The sequence below is a fragment of the Natrix helvetica genome (assembly GCF_964273705.1).
Source record: "Natrix helvetica genome assembly, chromosome: 13".
Taxonomy (NCBI): Eukaryota; Metazoa; Chordata; class Lepidosauria; order Squamata; family Natricidae; genus Natrix; species Natrix helvetica.
In genome coordinates, this window is record NC_138557.1 from 5,577,263 (window position 1) to 5,592,132 (window position 14,870).

At 44.4% G+C, this 14,870-nt stretch overlaps 1 protein-coding gene across 1 annotated transcript in view; it reads right to left on the reverse strand.

The window, feature by feature from the left end:
* EEF2K (eukaryotic elongation factor 2 kinase) overlaps positions 1-11,984 on the reverse strand; it is a 36,563-nt gene extending 24,579 nt beyond the window's left edge. Inside the window, exons 1-2 of the mRNA XM_081965705.1 lie at positions 11,828-11,984; positions 1,798-2,107 (exon numbers count right to left, since the gene is read on the reverse strand). Of these exons, the coding sequence (XP_081821831.1) occupies positions 1,798-2,043 (246 nt within the window). The 5' untranslated portion in view covers positions 2,044-2,107; positions 11,828-11,984. The remainder of the gene's footprint in view (positions 1-1,797; positions 2,108-11,827) is intronic.
* Positions 11,985-14,870: the final 2,886 nt, after the last annotated feature.

A 14,870-nucleotide genomic window follows, 5' to 3' on the forward strand; every position in this document is an offset into this window, starting at 1 on the left:
CGTTAGGCATGAAAGCTGGTTGGGTGGCTTTGGGCCAATCACCAGGAGACTGTGAGTTCGAGTCCCACCTGAGGCATGAAAGTTGGTTGGGCGACTTTGGTCCCATCACCAGGAGATGGTGAATTCTCCTTCTGTCTCAGCCATGAAAGCCAGCCCTCCCTCCCTCCCTCCCTCCCTCCCTCCCTCCCTCCCTCCCTCCCTCTCTCTCTCTCTCTCTCTCTCTCCAACCAACCTCAGAGACTTGTTCTGGTGGAGAAAACAGGAGGAGGAAGATGGGACATAAACTAATAAAAATAGGTTGCCAAGCAAACTTTAAATGCAACGCTACTTTTATTTGACACCATCTTCCTCCAAAGAGGTTGTGTCACATCCCATTTGAGAAGTGTGGAATACCAAGTTGGCTTAAAAAGCCAGATCTGGCCTTCCAAAATGAGCTGGTTGGTGACCCAAAAATGAACAGCAAAAAAATCAGAGAGAGAAAAAAACAGAAAAAAAAAAAAGGGTGGGCGGAAGGGTTTTGTTTCATTTCAATGTCAGTTTCATTCAAGCAAATAAGCCATGATTATCTCTCTCATCACGTCCACCCTTCTGTCTCGTTTAGATATCCACCCAGTCACCGCAGTGAGATGGGCAGTCGTAAAAAAAAAACAGCTTAAATAAATAACTGAAAAATTAAAAACGACAGTCGGGTAACGGCTCTGGCGAGACAGTTCCAAAAGTGGGAGTGGGTAAGATGAAGATAATGTGAAATGCAAAACAGGCGTTTATTAGAGTCAGGTGTGCGAGAGGAATGCTTTGCCTTTGTACCCTATCGTATTTTGCAAAAAATCATAATAATGCTGACTTTTTCAAGGACAAACAAAAACATTTAGGAGCGTGCTCGAACAAGCATTTGAGGCTGGAAGTAAAACTTGCAAAAATCAGTAGGTCACCTCTGGCCAGCTCACCTGTATGCTTCAGTGTGCAATTTCAGGTGCAAACGTTTTCTAATTAAATCACCCACAAGTTTCTTTTTTTAAAAAAAAGACAGTTGACTTTTTTTTCTATACATGTACAATTATGTCATCCGTCACAAGATGCAAGTGATTTTGGACGGCGTACAGCAAAAAAGTTTAAAACAACAAACAGGTCAATTAGCCCAAAGTAATGCAGGATAACAGGTTTGGCAGGGACCATGGAGGTCTTCTAGTCCAACCCCCTGCTGGAGCAGAAGACCCAATATCGTTTCGGACAAATGGTTGTCTAATCTCTTCTAAAAAAAAAAAACTTCACCCAAAACTTCTGTAGGCAAGTTGTTCCACGGGTTAATTGTTCTCCCTGCCAGGAAATTTCTCCTTAGTTCTAGGTTGCTTCTCTCCTTGATTAGTTTAGATCATTTCTTGTCCTGCCTTCAAATGCTTTGGAAAATAAATTGACCCTCTTCTTCTTTGTGGCAGCTCCTCAAATCTTGGGGAACTGCTGCATTCCTTCAAACGTTGTAATAAAACCACTGGATCGGCTGCCATAGAATAAACTATTGCAAATGCAGACTGGAATGGCAAATTTCTCCCAAATTTAAGGGCAACTACACTAAAGCAGAAAAAAATCCAAATTATGCATACTGGCAGAGTTAGTGACATACAGCCAAAGCAGACAAGAAAGCTGGTTGTGAAAGAAAGAAAGAAAGAAAGAAAGAAAGGAGGGAGGGAGGGAGGGAGTGAGGGAGGGAGGGAGGGAGAGAGAGAGAGAGAGAGAAAGAGAGAGAGAGAGGGAGAGATAGAGAAAGAATGAATGAATTACGAAGAGGCTAAAACTTACCCTAACATCGAAGGAATTCCTGGGAGAAGAGCTTGAGGAATAAGACTCATTTTTGACCAGGTTGCTGTAATAGTTATGAACTTTGTCACCGGCTGCCTTGTTCAAAACGGGGTCATCTGTAATCGGGCAGATGTAGTAACTCTCTTCCTCGTCGCTGTCCGCCTCGTGGCAATTCCCACAACCTGATTTGGGTAGCGTGCCATTGTCCAGGTATTCCATGTGAAATATCAGGTCTTCGTCCGCCATATTGGGAGAATACGGACCTCGTCCGGTGGGCTACTGGGGGAGCCAGTATTACAGGCTGGAGAAACTAGGGAAGGAAATCAAAAGAGAAAAAAAAATATTCAACAATCAGGATTGTGGGGGCAGAAACCAGGATTGGCTGTGTTTGCAGGACAAAGTTATAAACCACAGTTTAGTACAGGAGAGGAATCCTGTTCTAACCACGGTGGGAGAGATGGATCAAGGACTCCACAAATGCAAAACAAAGACTATGCTAGTTTGGATCCACGAGCTAACCCAATTAATATCTCAATCCTGGGTAGTCCTCGGCTTACAACCATTTGCTTAGTGATTGTTCGAAGTTACAACGGCGCAGAAAAAAAAGTGACTTCATCCCAAATTTCACAAGGAGAATCCCTAGCGGTGCATGGTTAAAATGATGTATTTGCAGGCTGACTCTGCCCACTGCCAGGAGTTCGATACCGACTGGTTCAAGGTGGACTCAGCCTTCCATCCTTCCGAGGTCGGTAAAATGAGGACCCAGATGGTTGGGGGCAAGAGAGGCTGACTCCGTCAACAACTTCGAAAGGGCTTTCAAGCATTGTGAAGCGGCATATAACCATGTTGCTTGTACCTTTCAATTTATATTGTTTTTTATTTGTTTCCTAATACAATTTGATAGCTTATTACTAACCTTGATTATCACTAAGTATGGTATCTTTTTATTCTTATATTTTTTTTCATTCTGTTATGTACACTGAGAGCATCTGCACCAAAGACAAATTCCTTGTGTGTCCAATCACACTTGGCCAATAAAAACTCAACTCTATTCTATTCTATTCTATTCTACTCTACTCAAGTCTAAGTGCTCTTGCTATTGCCATTGACTCAGCCTTCCGTCCTTCCGAGGTGGGTAAAATGAGGACTCAGATTGTTGGGGGCAAGAGGCTGACATGGTAAACCGCTTAGAGAGGGCTGTAAAGAATTGTAAAGCGGTATATAAGTCTAAGTGCTATTATGACCGTTGTATCATCCCCACAATCACATGATCAAAATTGAGACACTTGGCAACTCACTCGTATTTATAACCGTTGCAATACCCCAGGGTCGTGTGCTCGCAATAGAATGACACCAGGCTTGAAGTGTTGAGCTTGGACGACTTAGAACTACGCCGACTAAGGTCTGGCCTAAGCGTAGTACGCAAAATTGTCTGCTACAACGTCCTACCTGTCAACGACTACTTCAGCTTCAACCTCCATAATACACGGGCAAACAATAGATGCAAACTCAAGGTCAACCGTTCCAAACTCGATTGCAGAAAATACGACTTCAACCACAGAGTGGTCAATGCCTGGAATGCTCTAACTGACTCCGTTGTTACATCCTCAAACCCCCCACAGCTTCAACCTCAAACTGTCTACCGTGGACCTCACCCCATTCCTAAGAGGTCCGTGAAGGGGGCGTGCATAAGCGCAGCAGTGTTGCCTACCATCCCTGTCCTACTGTCCCCATTTATTTGTACTCATTTCCTGTGTCCATGTCCATGTTTATACTTACACCTGTTATCTTGTACACGCTTGACAAACGAAATGAAATAAAAAATAAGACCCCCCTTTTGTGATCTTGCAGTGCCCCTTGCCTTGATGCCCCACTCAATGTGTCAATCGCTGTATTGAAATGTGCAAAATTCCTCTCCCTGAACACCAGAGACCATGCTTTTCAGATAGCACAACTATTCCTTCTGCGGCACAAGAGGCATAACCCTTGCCCAAGGCGGAAAGCTGCGTTACGACTCTAAAAAAGCCGTAAGCATTGTGGTGCAAGTCGGATCTTGCCCGCTCCACCTTGGTGATGTGCACAATTGCAAGAGAAGTAAAATACTAACAGGATCCACTAAACCAGCCAGCCTTGGCACGCTGGATAAACCAGATGCAATCAAAATCCGATGAAAAGAAGGACTAGGGGAGACATGATTGCAGTGTTCCAATATCTCAGGGGTTGCCCCAAAGAAGAGGGAGTCAAACTATTCCCCAAAGCACCTGAGGGTAGGACAAGAAGCAATGGGTGGAAACTAATCAAGGAGAGAAGCAACTTAGAACTGAGGAGAAATTTCCTGACAGTGGGAACAATTAATCAGTGGAACTACTTGCCACCAGAAGTTGTAAATGCTCCAACACTGGAGGTTTTTAAGAAGATGTTGGATAACCATTTGTTTGAAATGCTTTAGGGTCTCCTGCTTGAGCTGAGGGTTGGACTAGAAGACCTCCAAGATCCCTTTCAACTCTTATCATTCTGTTGCTCTACCGGTAGTCCTCGATGTACGACCACAACTGAGCCCGGGATTTACGTTGCTAAGTGAGAAATTTCGTATGAGAGTTTTGCTCCACTTCTTTTTCTTGCCACGTTCATTAAGTGAATCACTGCGGTTGTTAAAATGAGTAAGTCTGGCTTTCCCAATCAGTTTGCTTATCCGGAACGTCGCAAAAGATGATCACGGCAAACGTCATAAATATGAACCAGTTGTCAATCATCCAAATGTCTATGGAGATTATCCGAGGTCATGGTTGTTCTAAAGGTGCTTTTTCAAGAAACGTATGGACTTTCTGGGGGGTTTTTTTCTTTTCTTTTGAAGACGTTTCGCTTCTCATCCAAGAAGCTTCTTCAGCTCTGACTTCCAACCCCACCCTCCTCATCCAGTCAAGAGCCGAAGAAGCTTCTTGGAAGGAAAGCGAAATGTCTTCAAAGAAAAACCAGAAAGTCCAGTTGCGCTCTTGGGGGGGGGGGAAGCACCTTTGAGACAAGCATGCGAATTTAAATCACGTCACCACGGAGATGCTGCGACGGTCATAAGTGTGAGAAGTGTTGTAAGTTGAGAATTACCTGTACTTTTTGTTTTTCCAGATGCTCCAAGTTTTATCTCCAGGAGCAGCAAACGTTGGACAGCGAGACCGATGTGGCATCTGGGGAGAACGTACTGTTCCTTCCCTGCTTAAGGAGATCCATGCGCTGGTGCCAAGCGGGCAGATTTTTCAAAGCAACGGACTGGCTCTCTGCCAACTGAGATCCCTACCAGCCAATCAGGCAAAAGAAGCTACAGCTTCCCTTCAGGGTGCCAAGAGACAGACAAAGAGCTCTTAATAAATCCCTTGGCCACGCACGGCTCTCCCAGGCACGGGGTTCAGCAGAGAAATCCTTTTCTATGTTTGTTTGTTTTTTAATCCCCTTTATCTGTTGGAAGAGAAGTGATCCTTGTCGAGACCTGACCTTCCTTGCCAAGGGTCAGAAATAGTCATGGGGACAAGGGGATCGCTCAGTGGTCTACTTTCCCTTCGACATATTTCCTAGCATTCTGTCATTCCTCGGCTTGATCTACAGTATTTTTCGGAGTATAAGACGTACCGGAGTATAAGACGCATCAAGATTCTGAAGAGGCAAATGGAAAAAAGGAAGTTTTTGCACTCTGCAGACTTCCCCAAAAATGGCACGTTTATTGTGAAAACGGGCCCATTTTTTTTTTCAAAAAAAAGGGCATGAATAGCCTTTAGGCGTGTAGAGTGCTCCTGGGGGGGTGCCCCCCCCAAACTAACAAAAAACAGCCAATTTTTCAGAAAAATGGGCCTGGTTTTTTGTCAAAGAGCATACATAGCCTTTAGGAGGCTTATAGAGTGCTCCTGGGGGCTGGGGGAGGCAAAATTGAGCAAAAGTCAGCCTGTTTTTTGCTCATTTCTGCCTTCCCCAGCCCCCAGGAGCACTCTGGAAGCCTCCTAAAGGCTATGCACAGCCGTTTTGGTGAAGGGGGCAAGGTTTCGGGAGGCAAAAAATGTATTCAGTGTATAGGACGCATCCAGATTTTCAGCCTCTTTTTTGAGGGGAAAAAGGTGCATCTTATACTCCGAAAAATACACGTCTTATACTCCGAAAAATACGGTATTTATGTTTGTGTATATGTAGGGAAACCCTGCAGGAGGTTTTTCCAGGTATTGAAGCCAAGGAGTGATGGAAACCCAGAACCAGACCACTCCTGAGTGAAGGAGTGGAACGTCTGCCAGTTTGAACTGAGGTAACAGACTGTGAGGAAACTGGCAGTTGGAACAGAGTTCTTTTCAGGTGGGGAGGGGGAGTAGAACGCCTTAGCATCAGAGCGTGTTAAATACTGTATAAGAAATACTAATGATCTGATGGTCATTTTGAAAAATCCTTTCTTCGCGAGCACCTAAAAGCCAAGAGGAACATACGTGCCCAATTTCAAGTTTGTAGGCTTTACAATTCTGAAAACAAAAGCCTCGTCTCAGACAAAACGTTTTGAAGGCTTCAAACAACTTCTACAATGACTTTGATGAAAACTGGCAAAACCGCAACCGTCGCAGCAGTCACTTAGCGACTGCAGCAGCTACTTTACGATTGGGACGTTCACTTAATGACCCCTGCAAAAACAGGTTGTAAAATCAGGTGAGTCTCTTGGCCTTGTTTTACGAAAGCCATGATTTATAATTGCGATGGGGAGGCTCCCTTACAATCGTTAAGTCCAGGACTACCTGTAGAAACTGAGGCCAGGTCAATGGTCCACCCAAAGATAAGACTGTCCCTTAATCACAGGGGGAATTAGGACAAATACAGTTTGTCTATTTACTAAAGGTGTGAATTCAAGAATCAGACCTCCTTCGTTCTCCCTGACTGATGCAAAAGAGCACTTTTAACAGGCTCGTAACTTTATCCTGGATCCGATACCAGCCAAACAAATACAATTCACTCTGCGCTGAAATTAACCAATAAATTATTCACCCCCTTTTTTTACCAGGGCTTTTATTTTTGTGCACTGGGTTGAGCTGAAATGTTATTTCAGAGGCCCTAATATAAGAAGGGAGGGAGGAAGGAAAGAAGGAAATATCTTCAATGCAAAACCCTCCATGTCCAAAGAATTCATGCAACAAACTTTCTTAAGACAGCTGGAACTTAAAAGAAAACATCCTTCCTTCCTTCCTTCTTCCCCCCCTTTTCCTTCCTTCCTTTCTCCCTCCCCCGGTCAGCTATTTGAATTCTTTCATACTTTCCCTTCCGCCCTCCCTCCTTCTTTTCCTTCCTTCCTTTCTCCCCCTCCCTCATTTTCTTTCCTTCCTTTCTTCCTCTCCCCTCTCTCAGCTATTTGAATTCTTTCATCCTTACCCTCCCTCCCTCTTTTCCTTCCTTCCTTTCTCCCCCTCCCTTTCCTCCCTTCCTCCTCTCTCTTTCAGCTATGTGAATTATTTCATCCTTTCCCTTCCTCCCTCCTTCTTTTCCTTCCTTCCTTTCTCCCTCTCCCCTCTCCCAGCTATTTGAATTCTTTCATCCTTACCCTCCCTCCCTCCTTCTTTTCCTTCCTTCCTTTCTCCCTCTCCCTTTCTTTTCCTTCCTCCCTCCCTCCTCTCTTTCAACTATGTGAATTCTTTCATCCTTTCCCTCCCTCCTTCTTTTCATCCCTCCCTCCTTCTTTTCCTTCCTTCCTTTCTCCCTCCCTCCCTCCGTCCCTTTTCTCTTTCAGCTATCTGAATTCTTTCATCCTTTCCCTCCCTCCCTCCAAGCCCTGTGAAGCTATAAACCGACTGGGTACGATACGTCAACACACCCGAGCCGAGTGCTATTTTTGCTACACTAGGGACCAATTACCACACATGCACACACACACACAGCCTTCCAGTGCAGCCAAGGGGTGGTTTACATAACTATTTACACCAGCAGCAACACAGGCGGTTCGTTGCACACAGATGACTTTGCTCCACCCTTCCACAAACCCTCCGACATGCTGAAATCCAAGAAACGCGAGCCACATCTGCTGATCCAGTACATCCGGATATGAGATCACCTTTTTTTGCTTCTTAAGAACTAACCTTTCATTTTAAGGCATTGTTTTCCAACCCTGGCAGCATTGAAGACGGGTAGACTTCAACTCCCAGAATTCCCCAGCAAGCACAGCTGGCTGGGAAATCCTGGGAATTAAAAAACCCATCCATCTTCATTCAACCTGTCAAGGTTTAAGAAATGGCGATCTATGATTTAAGTTTGCATTTCCCAACTGAGGTTTTTTTTTTTTTCAGATTTACAGACCATATGCCCAGAATTGTTTGCAATGCTGACTAGAGAATTCTGGGAGTTGAAGTTCACACATCTTTCAAGCCTCCCCACCCCCACCCCCACCCCCACCCCCACCCCCACCCCCACCCCCAGGCCTGGAAAACGGAGGGCAACTTCCTAACTTACACCCTACTTTGAAAGAATTGGGGTTGGCCAAATATAACCAACATTCCATGTCCTTAGGATGGCAGAAAGTGAAGAGGAGCTAAAGAGGCTGTTGATGCGGGTGAAGGAGGAGAGTGCAAAAGTTGGCTTGAAACTCAACATTAAGACAACTAAGATCATGGCATCTGGCCCTCTCAATTCCGGGCAAATAGACAGGGGAAGAAAGGGAGGTAGGGACAGATTTTATTTTCCTGGGCTCCAAGATCACCGGAGATGGGGACTGCAGCCAAGACATTAAAAGAGGCTTGCTCCTGGGGAGGAAAGCTATGGCAAATCTAGACAGCATCCTAAAAAGCAGAGACATCACCCTGCCCACAAAGATGTGTCTAGTCAAGGCTACGGTTTTCCCAGTTCCAATGTTTGGCTGTGAAGGTTGGACCATAAGGAAGGCTGAGCGCCAAAGAATGGAGGCCTTTGAACTCTGGTGCTGGAGAAGACTCCTGCATTGAGTCCCTTGGACTGCAAGGCCATCCAACCGGTCAGTCCTAGAGGAGATCAACCCTGACTGCTCTGTAGAAGGCCAGATCCTGAAGAGGAAACTCAAAGACTTTGGCCACCTAAGGAGAAGGAAGAAGGACTCCCTGGAGAAGAGCCTCATGCTAGGAAAGATGGAGGGCAGAAGAAGAAGGGGACGGCAGAGAAGGAGGTAGCTGGATGGAGTCCCCAAAGCAGTTGGCGTGAGCTTAAATGGATTCCAAAAGATGGTAGAGGCCTGGAGGAATATTGTCCATGATGTCGTGATGGGTTGGACACGACCTCGCAACAACAACAAAGGAGCAAATGTAGAAAAGGGATGTCCAACAAATGTTTTCCAACACACTTTGAGTCATATTTATTCCAGGTGAAACTTAGATTAAGTTCTGAAGAGCAGCACAACTGGAGAATCAGTTAGTGGGTGTGGCATTTCTCCAATAATATTTTTAAATTGTGCCGATCACAAGTTACGTTCCCTTAAGATGCTAGTCTCAACTTGTTTTCAAATAAGCAATTTAATTCAGGGTTATTTAAGAACAAAGTCATCATCCATGCACCCATCTTTTCTTCTGCCCCCCCGCCCCCTGCACAATTGGGATTCCCGCTTACGGTAAAACAAATTATATTCCATTTTTAATTTAAAGGGAAGGGCGCTCGGCTTAAACCATCGAAGGGCGCTTTCTGATCTGCCAAAATAATAACTCCTCGCCTGCAGCCCTTTCAGATAAAAGTAGTTTCGCACAGCCAACAAAGCTGCTCTCTAAAAATTATTGCAACTCGTTTAAATGATGGGAGGGGGGGGAAACCTGTATAATTCACACGCAACACCGACTGAAGGGAACAAGGTATTCGTACGTGAACTGGAGCATGCAACTTTGGTCAATAAAGATAAAGATCCATCTGGAACAACAAACCTGGAGGCTAGGATAATTTTTTTTAAAAAGTGAATTTTGCAAGAAATTCTCAAAGACTACTGAAGACTATTCAAGAGTGTTTTACACTGGTACAAAACTAAGACAATTGTGAGATACTAAAATGCGCTTTTACAGTCGTACATTACACTCTCAAGACGATTTAAAGAGTCACTTACATTCAGTGTAAAAATAAGACTACTTGGGAGAGATTAAAAATTGTTTTGTTGTTAAATATTATGGATGTTTAGCTAGAATAGGACACAAGGATTCAGTGTTATTGGAGGATTTTAGAAATAGCAAATGAAATGCCAGTATCTGGTTATGTTTTAAATCTTGGTATATTTTATGATGAAGGACGTTTAAACAATTATAGTCAAATGGAAATGGAGGCATGATGATGGTAACATGTATAAATATCTGAGTTAAAATACTTGAGTTAATATGAATTATGTTTGTTGACTGGGGAAGGGATACACGAAAGCCTTTTTGTAACCAACTGATACACTTTCTACAATATGTAAAGAAGGAAGATTTTATGTGTTGTGTTTGTTTTGAAAAGTTAAAATTAAAAAAAAATATTTTAAAAAAAGAATTGTTTTTATGGTTGGATGTCAAGACTATTCACGTTTGGCCGGGACATTTTTCCCTTATAAATAAATCCCCGAACCATCAGCTAGTCTTTAAATAAATAAGCAAAGGTTGAAGGTATCACAGCTGTTTTGATAGTCCTGAGAAGGACCTCACAATTTTAACACAATTCTGCTCCTTTCGCTCCTCGGAATACAACAGCCATAACTAACCACACACATTGAACCGCCTTGTTGGATAGGGAGCTCGAGTAAGCGATCCCAGCTGCACAGAAGAGAAGCAAAGAGAGACACTGGCTACAAACCGACCATTTTTTTCCTGAAGGACTAAATTATCATTCCTAAAATTGACAACTTGGGTTCTGAACAGGCCATATATCTATATTTATCCGCTTAAAGAACTTTTCCTTTCAATACATTGAGTCGGAATTGCAACGCAAACGTGTTTCAGAGGCCTGGGGGTTGGACTAGATGACCTACAAGGTCCCTTCCAACTCTCTTAATCTGTTAAATCCGTTTCGATGTCAATGCTGCAAACCCTTTCAGGAGAAAATCGCACACACTCACCACAAAAACCCACAACCCCAAATTCAAAGCAAACTCACCCCAATAACGACAACTTCCCAAAGCGGAAAAATATTGTGCGTTAGCGGGGAAGTCCAACACAACCCATGAAAGCTGCAACTACAGACTTAGGGATTAAGCCTGACCCCCAAGGTTCCTATGCTCCAGTCAGCATCCCTTTTCCATTCAAGCTGGGGATGATGGGCACGGGAGTGCTTCTGAACTTAAAGCCGGTTTTCTCCTCCCTTAAACATAAAATCTGCTTTGAATCTTTTTCCTCCACTTCTGTTTTTTTCTTCCCTTTTTCAAGCAACATACTAACACAACCATTTGGGGGAGGTGGGATTTCCCCTTTTTTATGCTGCCACCTCTCCTGCACCCCCCTCCCCAATCAAAACTCCCAGGGTCTCAATTCCTCAAAGCAAGAAGATCAAGATTTCTCCAACCAACTTAGGAGTGACAAAGCTAATTCTCCTTTTCCGGGGCAAAAAAAAGTCTTGAATAATGACCCAGAGTAACTGACCCCCACCCTAAATATTCCTCTCCCCCCTCCCCAAAAATCCCCCCCTCTTCTTTACACACACACACAACCCTCCCACTCAATTTCAGAGGGGGGGGGGGAAACAGGAATTCAGAATCAGCAGGTTTTCTGCCCCTCCCTAGCCAGTCCTGGAAAGGGGGGGGGGGTGTTTGTTGCCAAGAGATGTGGGCAGGGGGCTCTATTCCCACGACCTCTCCCCCCCCTCGCTGTCTGCAAAAGCATGCAGGCGTGGGGGCCTGCATTCCCACGACTCCCCCCCCCTCCATCCATACACACACTTTGCACCCACTCTTGTCCTTCCCCGGGGTGGGAAAGCCCAACACCCGACCCAGGGCGATTGGAGGGGGGGGTAGAACCCCAAGTTGCAACCCAGGGTCGTGGGAACCGCACCCGCTTTGCAGAAAGCGTGCACGCCTCGGGGAGGGGGAGGGTAGGGGTGGGTTTATTCGGCTTACCTGTCCACGGAGGGGAGCAAAGGGAGGGAAGGAAGGAAGCGGGTTGCAAAAAGCCCACGCAACGGTGCTTGCAAAGAAAAAAACGCGTCCAGCCCCTCGCGCGACGCCTCTCTCTCGCCTTTCCACCCCCGGGGAGTGGAGCTCGCGCGTGCCCAGCCAGCCAGCCAAGCAGGGCCGACCCATTGCAAGGCGGGGCTCCGTGCAAAAGCTCAGCCCAGCCCCGCTTGCAAAAGCAAAGCTGCCAGGGGAATCCGCCTTCCACCTTTGCAATGCATACACAGACACGCGCACGCACACACCCGGGCGCGTTCCCACAACACGCGTGTCCCTGCCGGCTGGTTGAACCTCCCCGTGACCGTCTGGGCCTTTTCTTTAGTGGGTTGGGCTAGATGACCTACAGGGTCCCTTCCAATTGTGTTAAACCTGGTATTAAAAGGACAGCCTTTTTTTCCCCCCTTCCAGGAAGTTTGGCAATTTCTTTAGGGGGTTGGACTAGATGACCTACAGGGTCCCTTCCAACTGTGTTAAACCTGCTATTAAAAGGACAGCCTTTTTTTCCCCCTCCAGGAAGTTTGGCAACTTCTTTAGGGGGTTGGACTAGATGACCTACAAGATCCCTTCCGACCCTTTTAAACCTGATATTAATAGGACGGTCTCCTCCCAGCCCATCCCTTTCTAGGAAGTTTAGCAAAGAAAAAAAACATTTTTTAGCAAGGGCCAAAGCCAAGAAAAAGACCATGAGAGTGAAAAAAAATATCTTTAATGCAAGCGATGGAGGATGCCCTCGCTTTCTGGTTTCAGTTTCAACACCGGAAAGGCAAGGAGTCCTCGATTTACGGCCGTTAGCTTGCAAAAAAAATAAAAACAAGACGAATGAATCCGGAGATGGGATTAAAAAAAAAAAGGTGGAGCGCAGCGCCCTCTGGTGTCCAGCGCGCGCAATAGCGACTCTACAGTGGGAATCCACGTTGCTTATTTCAACGTGGGGGGGGGGGAAAGGCCGTCGGGTTTTCTCTCTTGTGGCGTGATCACGTGGCCTCCCCCCCCCAAATAATATTTGGGAAAGGGGGGGAGGCCTTTTTTGCAACGGCAATGCAAAAAGATACACTGCAAAAAAAATAAGAGAGCAAAAAATATTATTTTAATTTTTTTAAGCATTGCTGGGAGGAAACTATGGGGGGGGGAAGCTCCGAATCGGAAAATAATTTTGCAGCAATTGAACAAAAAGAAGAAAATAATAAATTATTATTATTATTATTATTATTATTGGTTTCCTTTCTGCAAAAGGAACCGATGGCTGCCTTCTGCGCGCTCTTGATCTGCGATTCGGCGTCCCTCCCAGAACAAGTGGTAGCGTGGCCGAGTGGTCTAAGGCGCTGGATTTAGGCTCCAGTCATTTCGATGGCGTGGGTTCGAATCCCACCGCTGCCAACAGGATTTTTTTTAATTATTTTTTTGGGGGTGGGGGTGGGGGAAGAGCTTGCAACGCACATTTGTTGCCACGTTTGGGAAACACACACCCCCCCCCAGCATCAAAGTGGGGTGCGACACGAAAAAGGGGGAGCGTGCAGGTTTAGAGGCTTGCAAATGGGGCTTGCAAAGCCAGTAGGAAAATTCATTTTTGCAAGCTATCATGTGTTGGTGGGAAAGGGAAAATATTTTTAAATATATACGTATATTACTTTTGCAAAACATGAAAAGGAAGGCGGGAGGGGGTGAAGATAATAAATCAAAGGAGAATAAGTCTTAGGGCAGGAAGGGAATTATTCACTCCCAAGAAGGATAATAAATGAATGTTGCTATCAAATAAAGAAAATGCAGAAAGATGATATGTTGTCTATGGAATATTATTAACAGATATTATATATTATTTAATTTATCTAGACAAATATAAATCATATAAATATAAATAATATAAATACTATAAAATTAAATATGGTCCATATTTATAAATGTATATTATTTACCTAATTTATCTAAATATATACTGTATATAGAGATTACATATGGTCCATACAGTATTATATATTAAATTACACACATATGTAATGTGTTTATACGTTTACTTAATGTACATATATATTTATCTTATCTAGCTAAATATAATTATATAAATAATTGAATCATATATATATATATAAATATATATTATATTTATACACACACGTATATTTATCCAACTATATAAATTAGGTAAAGAAATAATAAATATACTTACCCTTTTTAAATTTATTATTCTAATTTACATATTCATTATCGAATTCGTAAATTAAATCTTATTTACCTCTTTATTACCTTGAACAAGTGATTCTTTTTAACTTTATTTCATTTCTTTTATTATTATTTTTTAACTACAGCACTATATACATTTATTTCCCCCAAAGGGAAGATTTCAGGAATTTTTGCCTTTCAGCTGGAGAAGTTGAAACTAAACCTGGACACCCTTTTGAAGTTGGAGATGGCACCTGGGCAACCCCCTGCTCCTCTGTGCCCAAGATGCCATCCGGAGCCCGTAAATGAACCCCATGGATTTTGAGGAAATATCTGGACCACTGCCATCCCTCTCCTCACTCAAAAAGGCACCGTGTTGGTCTTTTCCCCCCCAAGTGCTTTAATTTTTAGCGCCTCGGCACAGTTGACCCAAACATTAGCCAGATGGAGGTACACGGGCATAAAAGTGTCCAAGCGGGTCCTTCATCTTGATGGCATCCCCTACGTGATCCTTCGAGGCTCCATCTTCAGAAGAGGACACCAACCTTGATCCTTGTGGGTGGCTCTTACAGAGTTCGGGTTGGGTGGGGGTGGAGGTGGGGGGCTTAAGCATCCCTCTTTTGGGCCTTTGTTTTTCTTCCTCATTCAGCCACGCAAAACCTCTGGAGGATCTCAAGGGAGTTCCGGAGAAGACACCGGTGTGCAACGTTCCTGGGGACTGTGCTTGGTCGACCCGTCCATTCTCCGTTTGAGTTTCGGAACAATCGTTCTCGCCTCCTCTTTGTCTTACCTGTTTGGCCTATGAGTTGGGGGATGGCTCCAAAGCCCATGT